Source organism: Penaeus japonicus, unplaced genomic scaffold (assembly GCF_977035675.1).
Source record: "Penaeus japonicus unplaced genomic scaffold, GWHDUDI00000001_assembly GWHDUDI00000013, whole genome shotgun sequence".
Taxonomy (NCBI): Eukaryota; Metazoa; Arthropoda; class Malacostraca; order Decapoda; family Penaeidae; genus Penaeus; species Penaeus japonicus.
This window is the reverse complement of record NW_028234415.1, coordinates 32,975,682-32,990,681: the sequence shown is the minus strand read 5'-3', so window position 1 is coordinate 32,990,681 and position 15,000 is coordinate 32,975,682. Positions and strand designations below refer to the sequence as shown.

At 37.5% G+C, this 15,000-nt stretch overlaps 2 protein-coding genes across 2 annotated transcripts in view; one reads left to right on the top strand and one right to left on the bottom strand.

The window, feature by feature from the left end:
- Mfap1 (Microfibril-associated protein 1) overlaps positions 1-3,721 on the bottom strand; it is a 5,176-nt gene extending 1,455 nt beyond the window's left edge. The window contains exons 1-7 of the mRNA XM_043016373.2: positions 3,531-3,721; positions 2,969-3,240; positions 2,469-2,699; positions 2,165-2,338; positions 1,780-1,986; positions 1,342-1,440; positions 300-455 (exon numbers count right to left, since the gene is read on the bottom strand). Of these exons, the coding sequence (XP_042872307.2) occupies positions 300-455; positions 1,342-1,440; positions 1,780-1,986; positions 2,165-2,338; positions 2,469-2,699; positions 2,969-3,240; positions 3,531-3,624 (1,233 nt within the window). The 5' untranslated portion in view covers positions 3,625-3,721. The remainder of the gene's footprint in view (positions 1-299; positions 456-1,341; positions 1,441-1,779; positions 1,987-2,164; positions 2,339-2,468; positions 2,700-2,968; positions 3,241-3,530) is intronic.
- A 289-nt stretch (positions 3,722-4,010) lies between these two features.
- On the top strand, positions 4,011-10,874 carry l(2)10685 (5-methylcytosine rRNA methyltransferase l(2)10685). The gene is made up of 10 exons (XM_043016367.2): positions 4,011-4,261; positions 4,848-5,024; positions 5,481-5,636; positions 6,227-6,424; positions 7,378-7,539; positions 7,852-8,014; positions 8,598-8,713; positions 8,963-9,129; positions 9,635-9,772; positions 10,205-10,874. Exons 1-10 carry the CDS (start codon positions 4,178-4,180, stop codon positions 10,347-10,349), a joined length of 1,506 nt encoding a protein of 501 aa, XP_042872301.2. The 5' UTR covers positions 4,011-4,177; the 3' UTR covers positions 10,350-10,874.
- The last annotated feature ends 4,126 nt before the right edge of the window (positions 10,875-15,000 follow it).

Genomic DNA, 15,000 nt, shown 5'->3' with positions numbered 1-15,000 from the left:
CACTCACATCACGTACTCACACACTACACACACACACACATACATACATACATCATACACATACATACACACATACATATACATATCACACACACACACACACACACACACACACACACACACACACACACACACACACACACACACACACACACACACTCTCTCTCTATAACAAAAACTCTCTCACACACACTAACTAACTCGCTCACTCAACTACTAACACACTCACTCAACTCACACTCATAACACAAAAACACAATTAAATAATTTAATAACCCGAACATTAAAAAACGCCGCACCTTCGGCAGAATGGTCTTGTCGAAGTGATCCTCCAGTGTCGCCCCAGAGAAGTCCCTCTTGAAAACGTCCTCTTCTTCGTCCAGGAAGAAGGCGCCGCGGTGGTAGTACTTCTGGAGGAACTTGTACTTGCCCTTCGTAGCCTTGTTGGTAATGACCTGAAGGAAGGGAGAGTGGGTTTTCAAAAAATTGTGTGACAGCATTGAAAAAAAAATAATAATAAATAAATAAATACAGTTCAGTGGCAAAGCAGAGGAGGGGATCTGATGGAAATTTATTCCAAATCTCTTTGTATTATTCTTTAATACATTCCAAGTCAGTACTACATTCAGTGGAAAGGAACACTGATTATTAATATGAACTGAGTTCTTTCCATCCTGAAATTTTACCATCAAATAAATGTAAAAGTTTTCCACCACCCATTGGGGCTAAATTTACAATAGACAGCAATTTTTCCTTCCTAATAACACTTAAATGAGATGAATCCACCAACAGAGTCCAGAGACATAACAATCTGAATCTCTGATAATTTTTTTCAAAGAAAATGACTAAGAAAAATCCAACTTGGATTATCATTGAAAACCTGCAATAAAACCCTTAACAATTTACAATAAGACAAGATACAATTTAAGATAAGACATGATACTAAACTCAATAAACAATCTGATACACTACTGCCCTGTGCTGCTTTATTTTCACTGAATCTACTATTGTTCAACCAAGCTGAAAAGCCTACATGAGCTTTCTGATTCATTTTGTAGCAGACATAAACTTATTATCTATCATATATTACATCATCTATCCATTATACCTTTTGTTTTGTTTGGTTTTACCATTAAGATAATAATCAAATGAACAGTATTAAAACTTTTACTACAATCATAAAAATAATTTTCAAAAATAATAAATAAGCAGACAAAAAGACAAGTAACACTATCATAAACATTTTTTTACATGTTACATCTATCAAATCATGATGCCATCATTTACTTTTCAAATATATTCGCATTGCCAATTATTCACTATCATCCACCAACCACTCACCTTAGGATTGTTGCGCAGCTCGATTCGCCTCTCTTCCTCTGTCATGTTTCTCAGCTTATCGATCTCCTCTCTATCCTTCTCTGAGGCTTCTCTTTCCTCCTATGAGAGGGGGAATGTGTAAAATATATACATCTATTCGTGCACATTTATTTCCTGAACATGTAAAATTTGTAGCATTTATTAAGCTACTGTTAATAAAAGTTACTTGTTACTTTGACATGGCAGAAGAGACAAAATACTGATGAATAAATAAGGGAATTTATATAAAGTATGTTAAACCAAGAGCTAAGAAAAAATACATATCATGAATTCTAAACATAACTGCACCCTGGGTAACCTTCAAAAAGTAAAATCTGCATACAATTATCTCTTCTGAAACTCCTATACTTGTATTCCGTGGAACTTTCAGAAAGTGACAATATGAAAGTGGCACATTACCTTATCCCTCTTTAATCTTCTAAGCTCCCGCAATTTCCACAGTTCATATTCAGCATCATCAGCTTCGTCATCTGTGTTGATGTTGTCGATAGGATCTCCGTTTTCAATGGCATTGCGAATGTTGGCTGCCTGGCGATGCTCGTGTTCGATAATGCGGAGGGTTTCTCTGCGCCGTTCCTCTACCCTCTTCCTGGTCTCTACTTCTTGCTGGAGGAGGATAAATATGTATCTTTAGAAACCTAATTCTCTATACTTAAATAGAATGAAAGGGAAGGGAAGAAGTGGAGAAGGAAACAATAAATAAATAAATAAATGTTTGCTTGTGTTCATTTTGATGTGGATTGTGTTTATATGCTCAGTCTTTATTGCACATTTTCAGTCTTACCTGCTTTAATTTGACCTGCTCCTGTTCCTTTTGGTGAATTGTGACTCGGTCTTTTCTTCTGACGAAAACAGGTTTTAGTCTCGGACCTTCCTCCTCTGAGTCTGTCTCTTCTGAATACTCTGAGCTCTCTTCCTCTGATGATTCTTCACTGCCTTCCTCTTCCTTACCCAGTAACTAAGGGAGAGAGAGGGTTCCGTCAAACTGTGACAACAGACCTGATGCATACAAAAATCCTTTTATATTTCATTTCATTTGTTTATGCAAAAGGTGAAATGGTAGAACAAAAATGAATCAAGTCACTAACTTCCTCCTCCTGCTGGATCTTCTGTAATGCTCGCTGGCGGAGATTGAGGCGACGCAGAGCCAGTTCACTCTCATCTACCTCCCCTTCTGATTCACTGTCTGACTCTGCCAGGCGATGGCTTGTGCGCACTTCAGGCCGAACGGGAGACGCATCAGCCATACCATCAGACAAGTCTTCCTCCTCATGGTCTTCCTCTTCTCTCTCTTCTTCGCTCATGTCCACAATTTCTGCCTGGTGGGCAGGAGAAATAATTATCATGACACTTTATCCATACCAAAAAAAAGTTCCAAAATTCAAATTAATCTTCCTGTGAATATCCGAGTTAGTAATATAATCTTATAAGCACACACAGAAGTTCAATCTTCAGGATACAAAGATATTCTATCATCATGCTTGCCAATAAATCATGAGTATTTAATCTAATAATAATCCAAAAGAGATAGAAAATCTCCAAATGAATAGAATTCCATATAAACAAAAAATCAAACAATGAAACCGACCTGATGAATGACTCTCCTCCTTGGCATTTCGACCTCCAACTCATCCTCACTGGGTGGTCTCTGTCGGTTGGCCAGCAAACGCCGCAGCCTGGGGTCAGCCATCTCGGCCTCTGTGAGGGACTTGTGCGTGGGGGGAGAGGGAGGAGCTGCGCCTCGGGGTCTGGTGAAGTCCTCATCTTCCTCTTCTTCTTCGTCTGATGATGCTGGGGCGTAGTCTGGTCGCTTTCCACTCACGTAACGCTGAACTTTTACTTTTTTCATAGACACCTCGCCTGAAAAGGTTTTTGGACATTAAATCACTGTATACCTTGCAGAAGTCATAATTTTGGAAATCTCTTCCTTTCTACTTGTGTGTATCATAAAGGATGTAGAATACCTGAACAAAATATACAACATATCTGCTTCACCACTCAGTTAGTAAAGGCAACATTTAGGTTTTTCGAATAATTAAACTTGAACTAAGTATGAGAAATAGGCTTAAACAATCTTCAAATCGGTATTATAACAGATATTTCACCCCAATCCCTACTATCCTCATCAGCTTGTCGCGGCTCTAACTAACCTTTGTCATTCATAATAGGCACAGCCCCTGCCGTTGATTGAATCCCCATGGGCTGGGCTGCCCCCGGAGGAGCAGTCCAAGAGGTATTATCCATCTTGAGTCTCCTTTTGCGTCGAAAAAGGGGAAATAAAACGAGCGAGTCAGGGGGCTGAGCCGCACTCGCTTGTGGACAATGTTTACGTTTTGCACGACTCGGGTGTAGCACCTTTCGATTCTTTTATTTTATTAGTGGAGCTTATGTTTGTATTATTCGTTTTATCATTTCATTATATATCTTTTCTGTCTGCATAGTGTATATATTTGATTGGTTTTACGAATGATTATATTTGATGCACGGATGTTGATGCCGAAACTGACACCTTTTATTTGGCTACATCACTTCACGAGTTAGATTGTGAGATAGCCCTTTATATCATATAAACATACCAGTATGCCACATATATCTAAACCACACCACAAGAAAATAAGCTCATTGCAAAAGTGCTACCCCTAAACAATGTGTTCCAGTCAAGCCCAAACACAAACAAGCAAAACAAACAAACAAACAAACAAACAACCAGAATCTCAAGGAACACTTATTAGATAACCACTTAATGATCATTTATTCTCAGGGGATTCAAATTCGCAGTTGTTAAGCGGAGGGCACCATGATAGGACTCGCAGCCACAAGGAACCAGATTTTAATCAGAAATTCCGTCTCTTTTAATATCTTGAAACGCCACAAGAAGAAGGTAATTTAAGTATATCTTCTCATTTAGTTATTACTGTGTTCTTATGGATATAGTTCATTGTGTGGGTAACTGGTGGCAATCTCACCCATGTCACAAGTGTTAAAAGTCGTTTTTTTTTAATGATTTTGATATGATTTTATATGAACATTAAATGCCAAATCTGAGATAAAATTGCTAGAATTCCCTTAATCCCAAATTATTCATATTTATATAGATTTTTTGGATGCATTTGGAGACCTGCACTGGCATTTCTTAACTGCAGATTATATATATTTCATATTCATGTTTGTTGAATACTGATCTTGTATTTATGTATTTCTTTAAAATCTTATATATCTAGAACTATTCGCAAGTTACCCTCAATGTTTTCGGTGCTCCAGAAAAGGGCAACAAGTCTCTATCTCGTGCTTTTTGCCCTTTGTCGGGGCACCAACGGCCAGAACATGCGGAGATTACCGGTAGCTGTCTTGTAGTCTTTAACCATCTCCATTCCTCAAGAGTATTGTAAAGAGATTGATCAATAGATAATGCAAACAAATTAATCCTAAGTTAATTGAGAGATGCTAATGACCCTTTTCACCCCCAGAGTCGAGAGCCGAAGGTGACAAACTCCCAGAGGGCATTGGAGTACTTCGACATTGCCTATGCACCTGTGTACGGCACCCGCTGGCCCTCGATTAGGCTGGCTCTCCTCTCCAAGCCAAAATACGTGGCTGTGCTCAATAACTTCGCCAGTTATGACGAGACGATTGAGAGGTTTCAGGTCAGTTCAGGTCGCGTCATAATCAGTCTTCATAACTATATGGATATTGCTTATAAGAATACAGATAGATTAAAGAATATTTTATGCTGTGATTCTTGTTATTACTTTTGGTTGTGATATTGAGTTACATATTCATAATATTTGATTATAGTATCATACAAGGTCAGAGCTTGCATGCATAGTTTATGTGATTATGAACTTTTAACAGTGAAATATAATGGAATTTATGAAAGGCATTTGTTCAATGGAGTTTATTAAAGAAATTGGTATAGTGAAATTTAACAAAGAAATTGATTTAATAATGCATTACATATTGACTGACAGAAACAGAAATTTTATATATACATACATGGAAACATTAAATTTGAATTGTACAATAGGATAAATGTGAAACTTTACCTACAGATCTATATAGCCATGAAATTTTACATATTGATATAGACATTTAACACACAGAACCTAGGCGCCTGGGACATCAGAGAAAAGTATTCGGCCATAAGGGAGAGAATGAGACAGAGACGAGAACAGAGCCAAGCAACCTCCGAAGACCGAGACGAAGACACAGATGAAACGTCAGTGAGATCAAACTCCGTGAGACCATCGCTAGTTGAGGTACGCGGGCAGGGAGAGGCATGCTTTTATACATCTGTGCATTTATGTATAGGAATTAAAGAAAAAGTGTGGATATGAAAAAGCAAATAGATAAAAGGACCAAAACATGTTTCTTACGTAGATGCATGATATATATGTGGCACCTGGAGGAAGAGTAACGTTTTCTAGGCATTTTATTGTGGTGTATTGATATCTTTTTCATCTCATATTTAAGGGTAAATAAACCTGCCAATACAGGTGGGCTGTGTATAGAAAAATCATGTTTTTGGTGGGGTGTTGCTCCCAGTTTAGGGGAGGGGAATAGTATGAAGAACTGCACAATACTGATACTTAAAAATCAAGAAAAAGAAAAACTGTGAGACATGGTTCTTTTTATATTTTTTCAACTTCCCCCTCCCACTACCATCATCACTCCCCTGTGACAGACCCTTTTACGTAATCGCATCCAAAAATTTGAATTACTTGAAATCTTCATTCCTTCACAAATACACAAGGTTTAGCAATAGAAAACTAGCACAAATGGGTAGGACACACATGAGATTTTCCTGTACATTGGGTAAAGGTCTTAATTATTGGTAAAATCACCACAGCTTGATGACGATGAGCTTGCAGCAAGGGCTAGGCTGGAGCCAGAAGGACGCTACCCAGAGGAGTACAGACTACGCGCAGCAGCCCAGAATGTAGATACAACTGGGCTTGAGGTTGATATAGCAAGTCGAGTGATAGCGCCTTCAGAAACTGGAGGGAGTAGCCTGATGATGGACTATGTTCCTGCTACTAGATTAAAGGTAGGTCTCTCCCTCTCTCTCTCTCTCTCTCTCTCTCTCTCTCTCTCTCTCTCTCTCTCTCTCTCTCTCTCTCCCCTCTCCCCTCCTCCTCTCTCCCTCTCCCTCTCCCCCCTCTCCCCTCCTCCCTCTCTCTCTCCCTCCCTCTCCCTCCCTCTCCCTCTCCTCTCTCTCCCTCTCTCCCCCTCCTCCTCTCTCCTCTCTCTCTCTCCTCTCTCCTCTCTCTCTCTCTCTCTCTCTCTTCCTTCCCTCCACTCTCTCTCTCTCCCCTCTCTCTCTCTTCCCTCCCTCCTCCCCTCTCCCTCCCCTCTCCCTCTCCTTCTCCCTCTCCCTCTCCCTCTCCCTCTCCCTCTCCTCCCTCTCTTCCCTCTCTTCCCTCTCCCTCTCCCTCCCTCTCTCTCGCCTCTCTCTCTCTCTCCCCTCCCCTCCTCTCTCTCTCTCTCCCCTCTCCCTCTCTCCTCTCTCCTTCCTCTCTCCTCCTCTCCTCCCTCCCTCCCCTCTCCCTCCCTCCCTCCTCTCTCTCCTCCTCCTCCCTCTCCTCTCTCCCTCCCTCCCTCCCTCCCCCCTCCTCCCTCCCTCCTCCTCTCTCTTCTCCTCTTCTCTCTCTCTCCTCTCTCCCCTCTCCTCGCTCTCTCTCCCCCTCTCTCCTCCCTCCCTCCCTCCCTCCTCTCCCTCCTCCTCTCTCCCTCTCTCTCTCCTCTCTCTCTCTCTCTCTCTCTCTCTCTCTCTCTCTCTCTCTCTCTCTCTCTCTCTCTCCCTCCCTCCCTCCCCCTCCTTCCATCCATCCCTCTCTCCCTTGACCATTCCCCATTTTCAGTATTGTATAACCTCTCCTCACCCTTTTCAGTTTGCATTCTACAAAAAATGTGTAAGAGCCATCATATTACCAACATTTCCATAACTTTTTGAATATGAATGTTTATTTTTGTATGCTTTATCTATTAATTCTTTCGTAGGGCTTGGAGAACTGGATGGAAGAAGCTGACGTTTTCCCAGATGCTAGCCAGGGCGATCAGGATATAGGTGTCACAGTCGTAAAGCAAGAAGAACCAATTGATTTGCCCAAAATGCTGAAGATATTTGCTTTTGAGAAGGGAAACATCTCAGATTTTCCTCAGGTGAGTGAAGTAGTTGTGCTGTTTGTATGGAGATGCAGGATTGTAAAATTTATGCTCTTGTGGTTTATTTTGACTGTTTGTCTCCCCTCCCTCCCTCCCTCCCTCCCTCCATTTTTTCTTTTCTGCCACTTTCTTCTTCCTCTGCATTTTCCACAAAAAATATTGATAATAATGTTGAAGAATAGGTAACTAAGGAACCACATTACAAAAAAAGATATAAAAATAGGAAATAATAGGAAAAAAAAATATTTTGATAAGATTTTTTAGATTTAACAAAAAAGGGAATCACCTTATCTCATCACAACTTTTCAGCCCAGGTTTGATCCCCAGCTGAGAGTCTTGGACCATTATGCAATGGACGGGGCTTCTCTGCTGCCAGTCCTGGCTTTGGACGTGAAGCCAGGTGACCGGGTCCTCGATATGTGTGCCGCTCCGGGGGGAAAGTCACTGTTGGTTCTTCAGACACTTATGCCAGGTGTTTATATAATTTTTTTTTTGTGTGTATTTTTTGTTTTGTTTAGATGTTTGTGCAGTTGCTGGTATGAGTGATGGGTACAGCTAGAGGAATAGGGAGAGAAATGTGGGAGTGATAGAGAGAACAAGGAGACAATGGGTAAGAGTAGAGAATAAAAAGAAAGATAGAATGTGGGAGTTGTTGAGCATCATAATTCCCTTTATAATAGGAGAGTATTAGAGTACATAAAATACTTGTAATAGAGGGGTAAGATTCATATATAGGGTGCCTGGAGGTGAAGAGGCTATATTACCAATTCATTTATATATTTATTTTTTCCCAAATGCAACATTTTTTCCTAACATTTGGCATCTATTTGGCAATATAATGATCACAAGGACATGCATAACATCTCAAGAACTGTGTGGCACCAATAGTTAAACTTTGAATGCAATTTACTCCAAACATGTTTTAGGTGACTGTCTTTCTACCTCCAAGGAGCTTGTTTTTGTTTTACCTGCTACCTCAAGAAAATCTATTTTCAACCCAAAGAGAGCAGAACTAAAGCAGTGTAACCAAAAAGACTAACCAGAGATTATTTCAGGACTGTTGGTCAGTAATGATGTGTCAGAAGGCCGAGTTAAAAGAATCAGAAGTATCTTGAAACAGTTTGTTCCTAAAGGCATGTCAACTATTGAGAATTTGACGGTCGTGACTCAGGTATGCCCTTACGTTCTTGATTGTAATATATTGTAGTAAGAGGATACATATATTTGTAATATATTGTAGTAAAAGAATGTATTTATTTGTAATATATTGTAGTAAAATATATATATATATTTTTGTAATAGATTGTAGTAACAGGATACATATATTTCTTATACTATTGCTTCAGAGTAAGACCTTAGATGGTCATCATTTTACCATACTTCTTTTATGATGTGAAGAGTCAAAATAAAGTAATTCCAGAATGATGGGTGCAGATTAGGAGAAGCAGAAGAGTACGATAAGATCTTAGTAGATGTGCCGTGTTTGACAGACAGGCATTCCCTCATGGATGATGATAACAGTCTATTCAAGACAAGCAGAACAAAGGAGAGATTAAAACTGCCAGAACTTCAGAGCCAATTGCTTGTGTAAGTTGGTGATTCTGTTTTGTGCATTGTGTTAGTTTCTATGACTTGTTTTTTATTTACATTTGTATATGTGTGAAGTACATTATATTTAATTTTCTACATAAATATGAATGTTAAAGCACCTCTTCATGTTCCACAAGTACTTAGTCACAAAGAGGTTATTTAGCAGGTCTACATGACCCTACCTGCTTACCCCAAGCTTTAAACTTTTTTTTGGGGGGGATAATCATATTAGTTATTATTATTGTTAACAGTATAATAATAATAATAATAATATTATTATGGTAGTATTTTATTTTATGGAAAATTGAAGATAAAGTAAACAAATTGGCCATTGGATTGATTCCTTGGTGACTAAGCACATGAGAAAAAACAGTGGAAAGCACATCTCCAGTGTTATAAGTTAATATTATTATAAATCAAAAGTTTCAATAAAATCTTAGTTGTTACACCAGCAAAAATATGGCAAGCTTCATCTGATCCCCTATTCTGTATCAAACTACAGATCAGCATTACAGGCTCTTCGTCCAGGTGGGACTGTAGTTTACTCCACCTGTACCCTCTCACCATTACAAAATGATGGTGTAGTACATTTGGCACTTTCTAGAATATGGCAAGAGACTACCATTGAATGTTCAGTTGTGTAAGTATTAGCTTTCATATTATTGATATTTACAAGGGTACCTTTTCAAATATTCTTAAAATTTCAGTGTTGATTCATTCTCTGTCTCTCTCACACTCACACTGGCTTTCACACTCACTCGCTCACTCAAAGAACCCAAGCACCCTTGTATATGTCTTCTTTCTTATTTTTAGTTATAACTATCTAATCAAAATTATATTTGTCAATTTTCTCAAATTTTCATGTTAATTTTTAACATTCGGGAGGAATTTAGGGACATAACCAACACAAATGTCAAAGGGCTGACTTGAATATATTTAATTTTTTATTATTGTTATTGTATGAATCAGTCATGTAATATTTGAATACTTTATTTACTTACTTGAATTATAGTACTATGTATTGATCACTTCAATATTGTAATTAAGTATTAATCATTTTAATTATCCTCAGTGACATGAGCCAAGCTGTCCGCCCACTAAGCTTCTTGTACAGATTTGGTGGCAACCTCGGCCTGCGTTACGGCCAGCTCATCTTGCCTTCCCTGCTAAGCAACTTCGGCCCTATGTACTGTGCTAAGATCAAGAGAATTAGGTAATAGAAAACAAAAAGTAAAATGTGAAAGTCAAAAGAAGTATTAATATGGTGCAGAGAAAGAAATAAAGAAAACAGGAAATAAAGGCAACAAAAGAGGAAAAAGAGAATTGGGTAAGAATGAAGGAATGAAGGAATGAAGGAATGAGAAGTTAGAAATACTTTTAGAGTCTCCTGTGATATAATGAGCTGTGTCCACACAAAGAGCAGTGCATGTGGCTAAAAATTAGGTTTGTTTCACTTATTTAAGTGGGTGGCAGCCAGGCAGGCATAGAATTGACAGCATAGGGGGGGTAACCCACTTAAAAATCATTGCAGTACCCATTGCTTGGTCTCGTATATGAGCACAAAACAAGTGTGCCCCATAGTCACCAAAGCCCGCCACCTGATAACCGCCAGGGTTAATACTCTGCAGTCAAGTGTTTGCATGGACTCTGCCTGTTGTGTGGACATGGCTTGCAATGTGTCTTTCTGTAAATATGTAAACAATGTTTGTTAGGAGCATTTCCCAAATAAAATTTATATCTAATGGTTTGTTTTTTTGTGTACTGTGTACTCATCTTGAAAATAATAGGGGTGCCTTTTTTATACCCATTTTCAATATTAAGTACTTGTGTAAATATCCCTAATTTTGGATATAATAATAGTTTTTTGAACTCCAATTGTCACTTAAAGCAGATGTTGAAATTACCAGCTATTTCAAATCAAATCTGTCTTCAACGCAAAAATTAACATTGGTTTACATAGTTTATCCTCTTGCGAGAGATACTGTCAATTGATATTATTCTGATATCTTTGTGTAGAATATTTCACTTAAGACATTTTTTAATATAGTTTAAAAATAAGCATAGGATTTTCTCCCCCCCCCCCTCCCCACACACACACACACAATGAACAACTGGTATTTTTAAGAGGGTTGTATAAACTCAAACTGCATACCAACATATTGAAAAACAATTGCAATTAGTTTAAAAACAAGTTGAAGCTCAAAATGGCTCAACTCCTCCTTTATATCAGGGTACTACAGATTCTCAAGACACAATCCACTTTTCATTTTAACAGGTTTTAACTTGAGATACTCCTGTACTTAGGATTTGTGTGTATTAATGAATGTGCACTATGTATACATATATTATATATATTATATATTCCCCCCACCCCCCCCATAAGTTAATAAGCAACCATGATCAAAAGTAGGACTCTTATATGTGAACAAATATCAATCAATTCACAAGGCAAACTCCCCTGTAACTTGTGTTGAATAGCAGGTTTAAGATTTGAATGCCAATGAGAAATTTGCAAATTGCACACAAAAATATAAATATCCTTGTCAAATAGCTCATCAACCATAAAAAAATTATGTTCAAGTAAAAGTGCCAGTTAGCAAGAGGTGAGGTAAAAAGTCCTAGACTAAACATTACTTGCAGATTGGCAGAAATAGGCTTTATCAGTCTTAAAAATCAATATTAAATAAAAATCGTATAACAAATCTGTGAAAACTTGTAAAAAAGGTACCAAAGTCTTTTGCGAAGTTAATTTGGAAAACCTTGATATTTCCCAATCAACTAGAATTAAACTAGTGTTAGAAGGTTATCCTTGCTATTTATTTTAAATCCTTGCTTCTCATAAAGGCTTCTGATTTTCCAAATATATTAATAAATATTCTGAATAAAATACACAACTTTATCCACTATTTAAAAGGTGGATAGTAGTATTAATAATATTTATATACATAAAAAAAAAGCAATATTTTTCTTTTTTACATTTGAAACAATATGGATAATATAGGGGTTAAATCAAAGGGGTATAATTTTGGAAACATTTATTTTGTTCAAAAGTGCATACAATATAGGCTTACATCCTCACACAAGGGTAAAAGCGTTCGGGTAAAACTTAAAATAATCCTTTATCATTTCTAAAGACTACATCTAACACATACATTTTTAAATCATTGTTTCCCGAATTTTGCGACAGTAAAGGACAAATTTACCTTCACAACTACTTTTAAGACCATATTTCAATTTTTAAAAATGAACCACAATTTATATTACTCTTGAATTTTCAATGCTACTCTAGTCCATGTCTAATCTTTGGAGGAAAAAAATATAAAAAATAAAATAAAAATGAAAATAAAAATAAAAAATCTCCTTCATATCTCGGTGCAAGACCCATTTCCGAAGACTTTGTCCCGCAGAAGCAGATGAGTAAGAGTCTAGTCATGAATCGGAAATCCACATGTACCAGACTCTCACCTATCGACTCTCACGGGAAAAAATATATCAAATGCCGTGATAATCTGATCTTAGTCAATGACGGCTTTCCAAGGTCTATAATTGCTAGATATCAAAATGAGTAAGAGTAGTCATAAGAAAATAAAGTTGAAATCTTGTTAATAAATGCAATTTTTGGACAAAATCCCCGAATCCACATTAAGGTTGAACCCTCCAGTAGCGAAAATAATTGAAATCATGGAAAAAAAAAACTGAATTCTAGAACTAAAGACAATGATTACATACAACTTAAAAGAATTCTTACAAGCATAGTATACCTCTAGAAAAAAAACATGAAAATAAGCTGGACCAAAGAACAAAGGAAATGCTTAGAAATGTGTTGATGCCAAATCCTAAAATATACCAAAATCTAGTAATCTATGACCCCAAATCTGAAAGAAAAACATAGAAACCACCCCTAGAACAAATCCAAACTCGAACGAGCCCGTACGCAGATCGGCCGAGATGTTAACTTAGAGAAATGAATTAAATTCCTGACGCGACCTCAACTCCATTGTCTTCTCGGGCGAGCACGGTTATTTCTCACTCTGGGCCCCTCCAACACCTCAATCACACCAGATCCCTTCAGAAAATCAACAAACCCGGCTTCAAGCGAGTGTGAAAATCCTACCAAGCGACGAAAAATGAGAATGAGAAAGAGAGAGAGAGAGAGAGAGAAAGAAAAAAAAAGGGCTTTGGTAAAAACGTGGCTTGAGAGACCTTGAGGGACCCCGCTTCAACTCGATTCCTCTTTTCTCTCCTCTCGCGCACAATTTCCCCGCGAAAATCACACCTACAGTTGAATTCTCACGGGAACTCTCGGATTTCAATGAGAAAGACGGGAAAATGGCGCTCTTCTGTCCAAGCTGCTGGGAAAATGGGTGGCTTGACCGTTCACCTCGCAGCGTCACTTCCGCCATGACACCCACGATCGGCGGGGAAGGGACCCTTGGTGTAAGGGAGGGTTGTTAAGTGATGATATAATACATCTATTCGGGATTTATACATTGCTAACTTTGTTCTATTTCAGGTTCTTATGTAAAGAATATTAATAGGCTTTTGTAAAGTTTTTGATTTTTAATTTCTGTTCTGTAATTTTTGAATAAAGGAATTTGGGGCTTCATATAATAAAAGATTAATCTTTATTAGATGCATTTTGCTACCTTTTCTTGAGTCCATGTAGGATATATTAGGCTATTTGTTTGGATTTGTTGATCAGTAACATTGCATATTTTGTAATTCCGAAATATATATGACATAGATTTATATTTAGCATCGCTTCTATACAAAAGCAAGGTTATTCAAAGAAAGTTCATCTTTTTCATATTTTGTGTTTTTGTAAAATCATCAGCTATTTCATGCTAATTATTCTTTTTTATCATTGTTATCGTTAACATAATTATCATACTCATCACCATAATCTTTAAGATAATTATCTTTGGTTTGAATATTACCTTTTTCATAATTGCCACCATCTTCACCATTATCATGATTAAGATTATCATCATTATTATCATCCTTATCATCATTATTATTGTTATGATCATTATCATCATCTTCATTATCTTTATTATCATTACTATTGTTATTGTCGTTGATATTACGAAAACTAAAATCATCATTATCACTGTTGTTAAGATTATCATAGTTACTGTTATCTTTATCTTTATGATGATTATCATTACTATATGATCAACATTATCATTATCATTATCACTATTATGATCATAATTAACACCATTATTGTTATCATTGCCATCATCATAGTCATTACTGTATACCTAGGTTGTCCTTCTTAAATTGTAACAAAAAAGGAAAAAACAAACTTTAGTGCTCAGATACTAAAATGTTTATCTTCGCGGACTCTAAGCTTTCAGGGGCCGGATTCACTAACGCACTTACCATGATAAATACGCTGGTAACTACAATTATGATGGTAAAAAGAACGCATCGGTATTCATGAACAACTTACCATGATAGAATACAATGCTAAATTTACCAGTGGTTGGAGCACTGGTATGTCCACTGGCAACTACAGCAACGACTCTCTCATCTCGCTTTATCTCAGCAAAAAATCAACATTTAAGGCGACACTTTAGTTTGCAAGTACACTTATATAGAAGAGCATGACAACGCGTATTTCTTCCCCTTCTCCTGTTTCTTTTTAAATTATCCTATCATTAACATTTTTTTTTACTCACCACCCCCACCTCTTTCTCTTTCTCTTTCATTATATCTCCCTCTTTCTCTCTTTTTCTCTCTCTCTCTAGTTCTCTCTCTCTTTCTTTCTTTCTTTCTCCCCCCCCCCCTCTCTCTCTCTCTCTCTCTCTCTCTCTCTCTCTCTCTCTCTCTCTCTCTCTCTCTCTCTCTCTCTCTCTCTCTCTC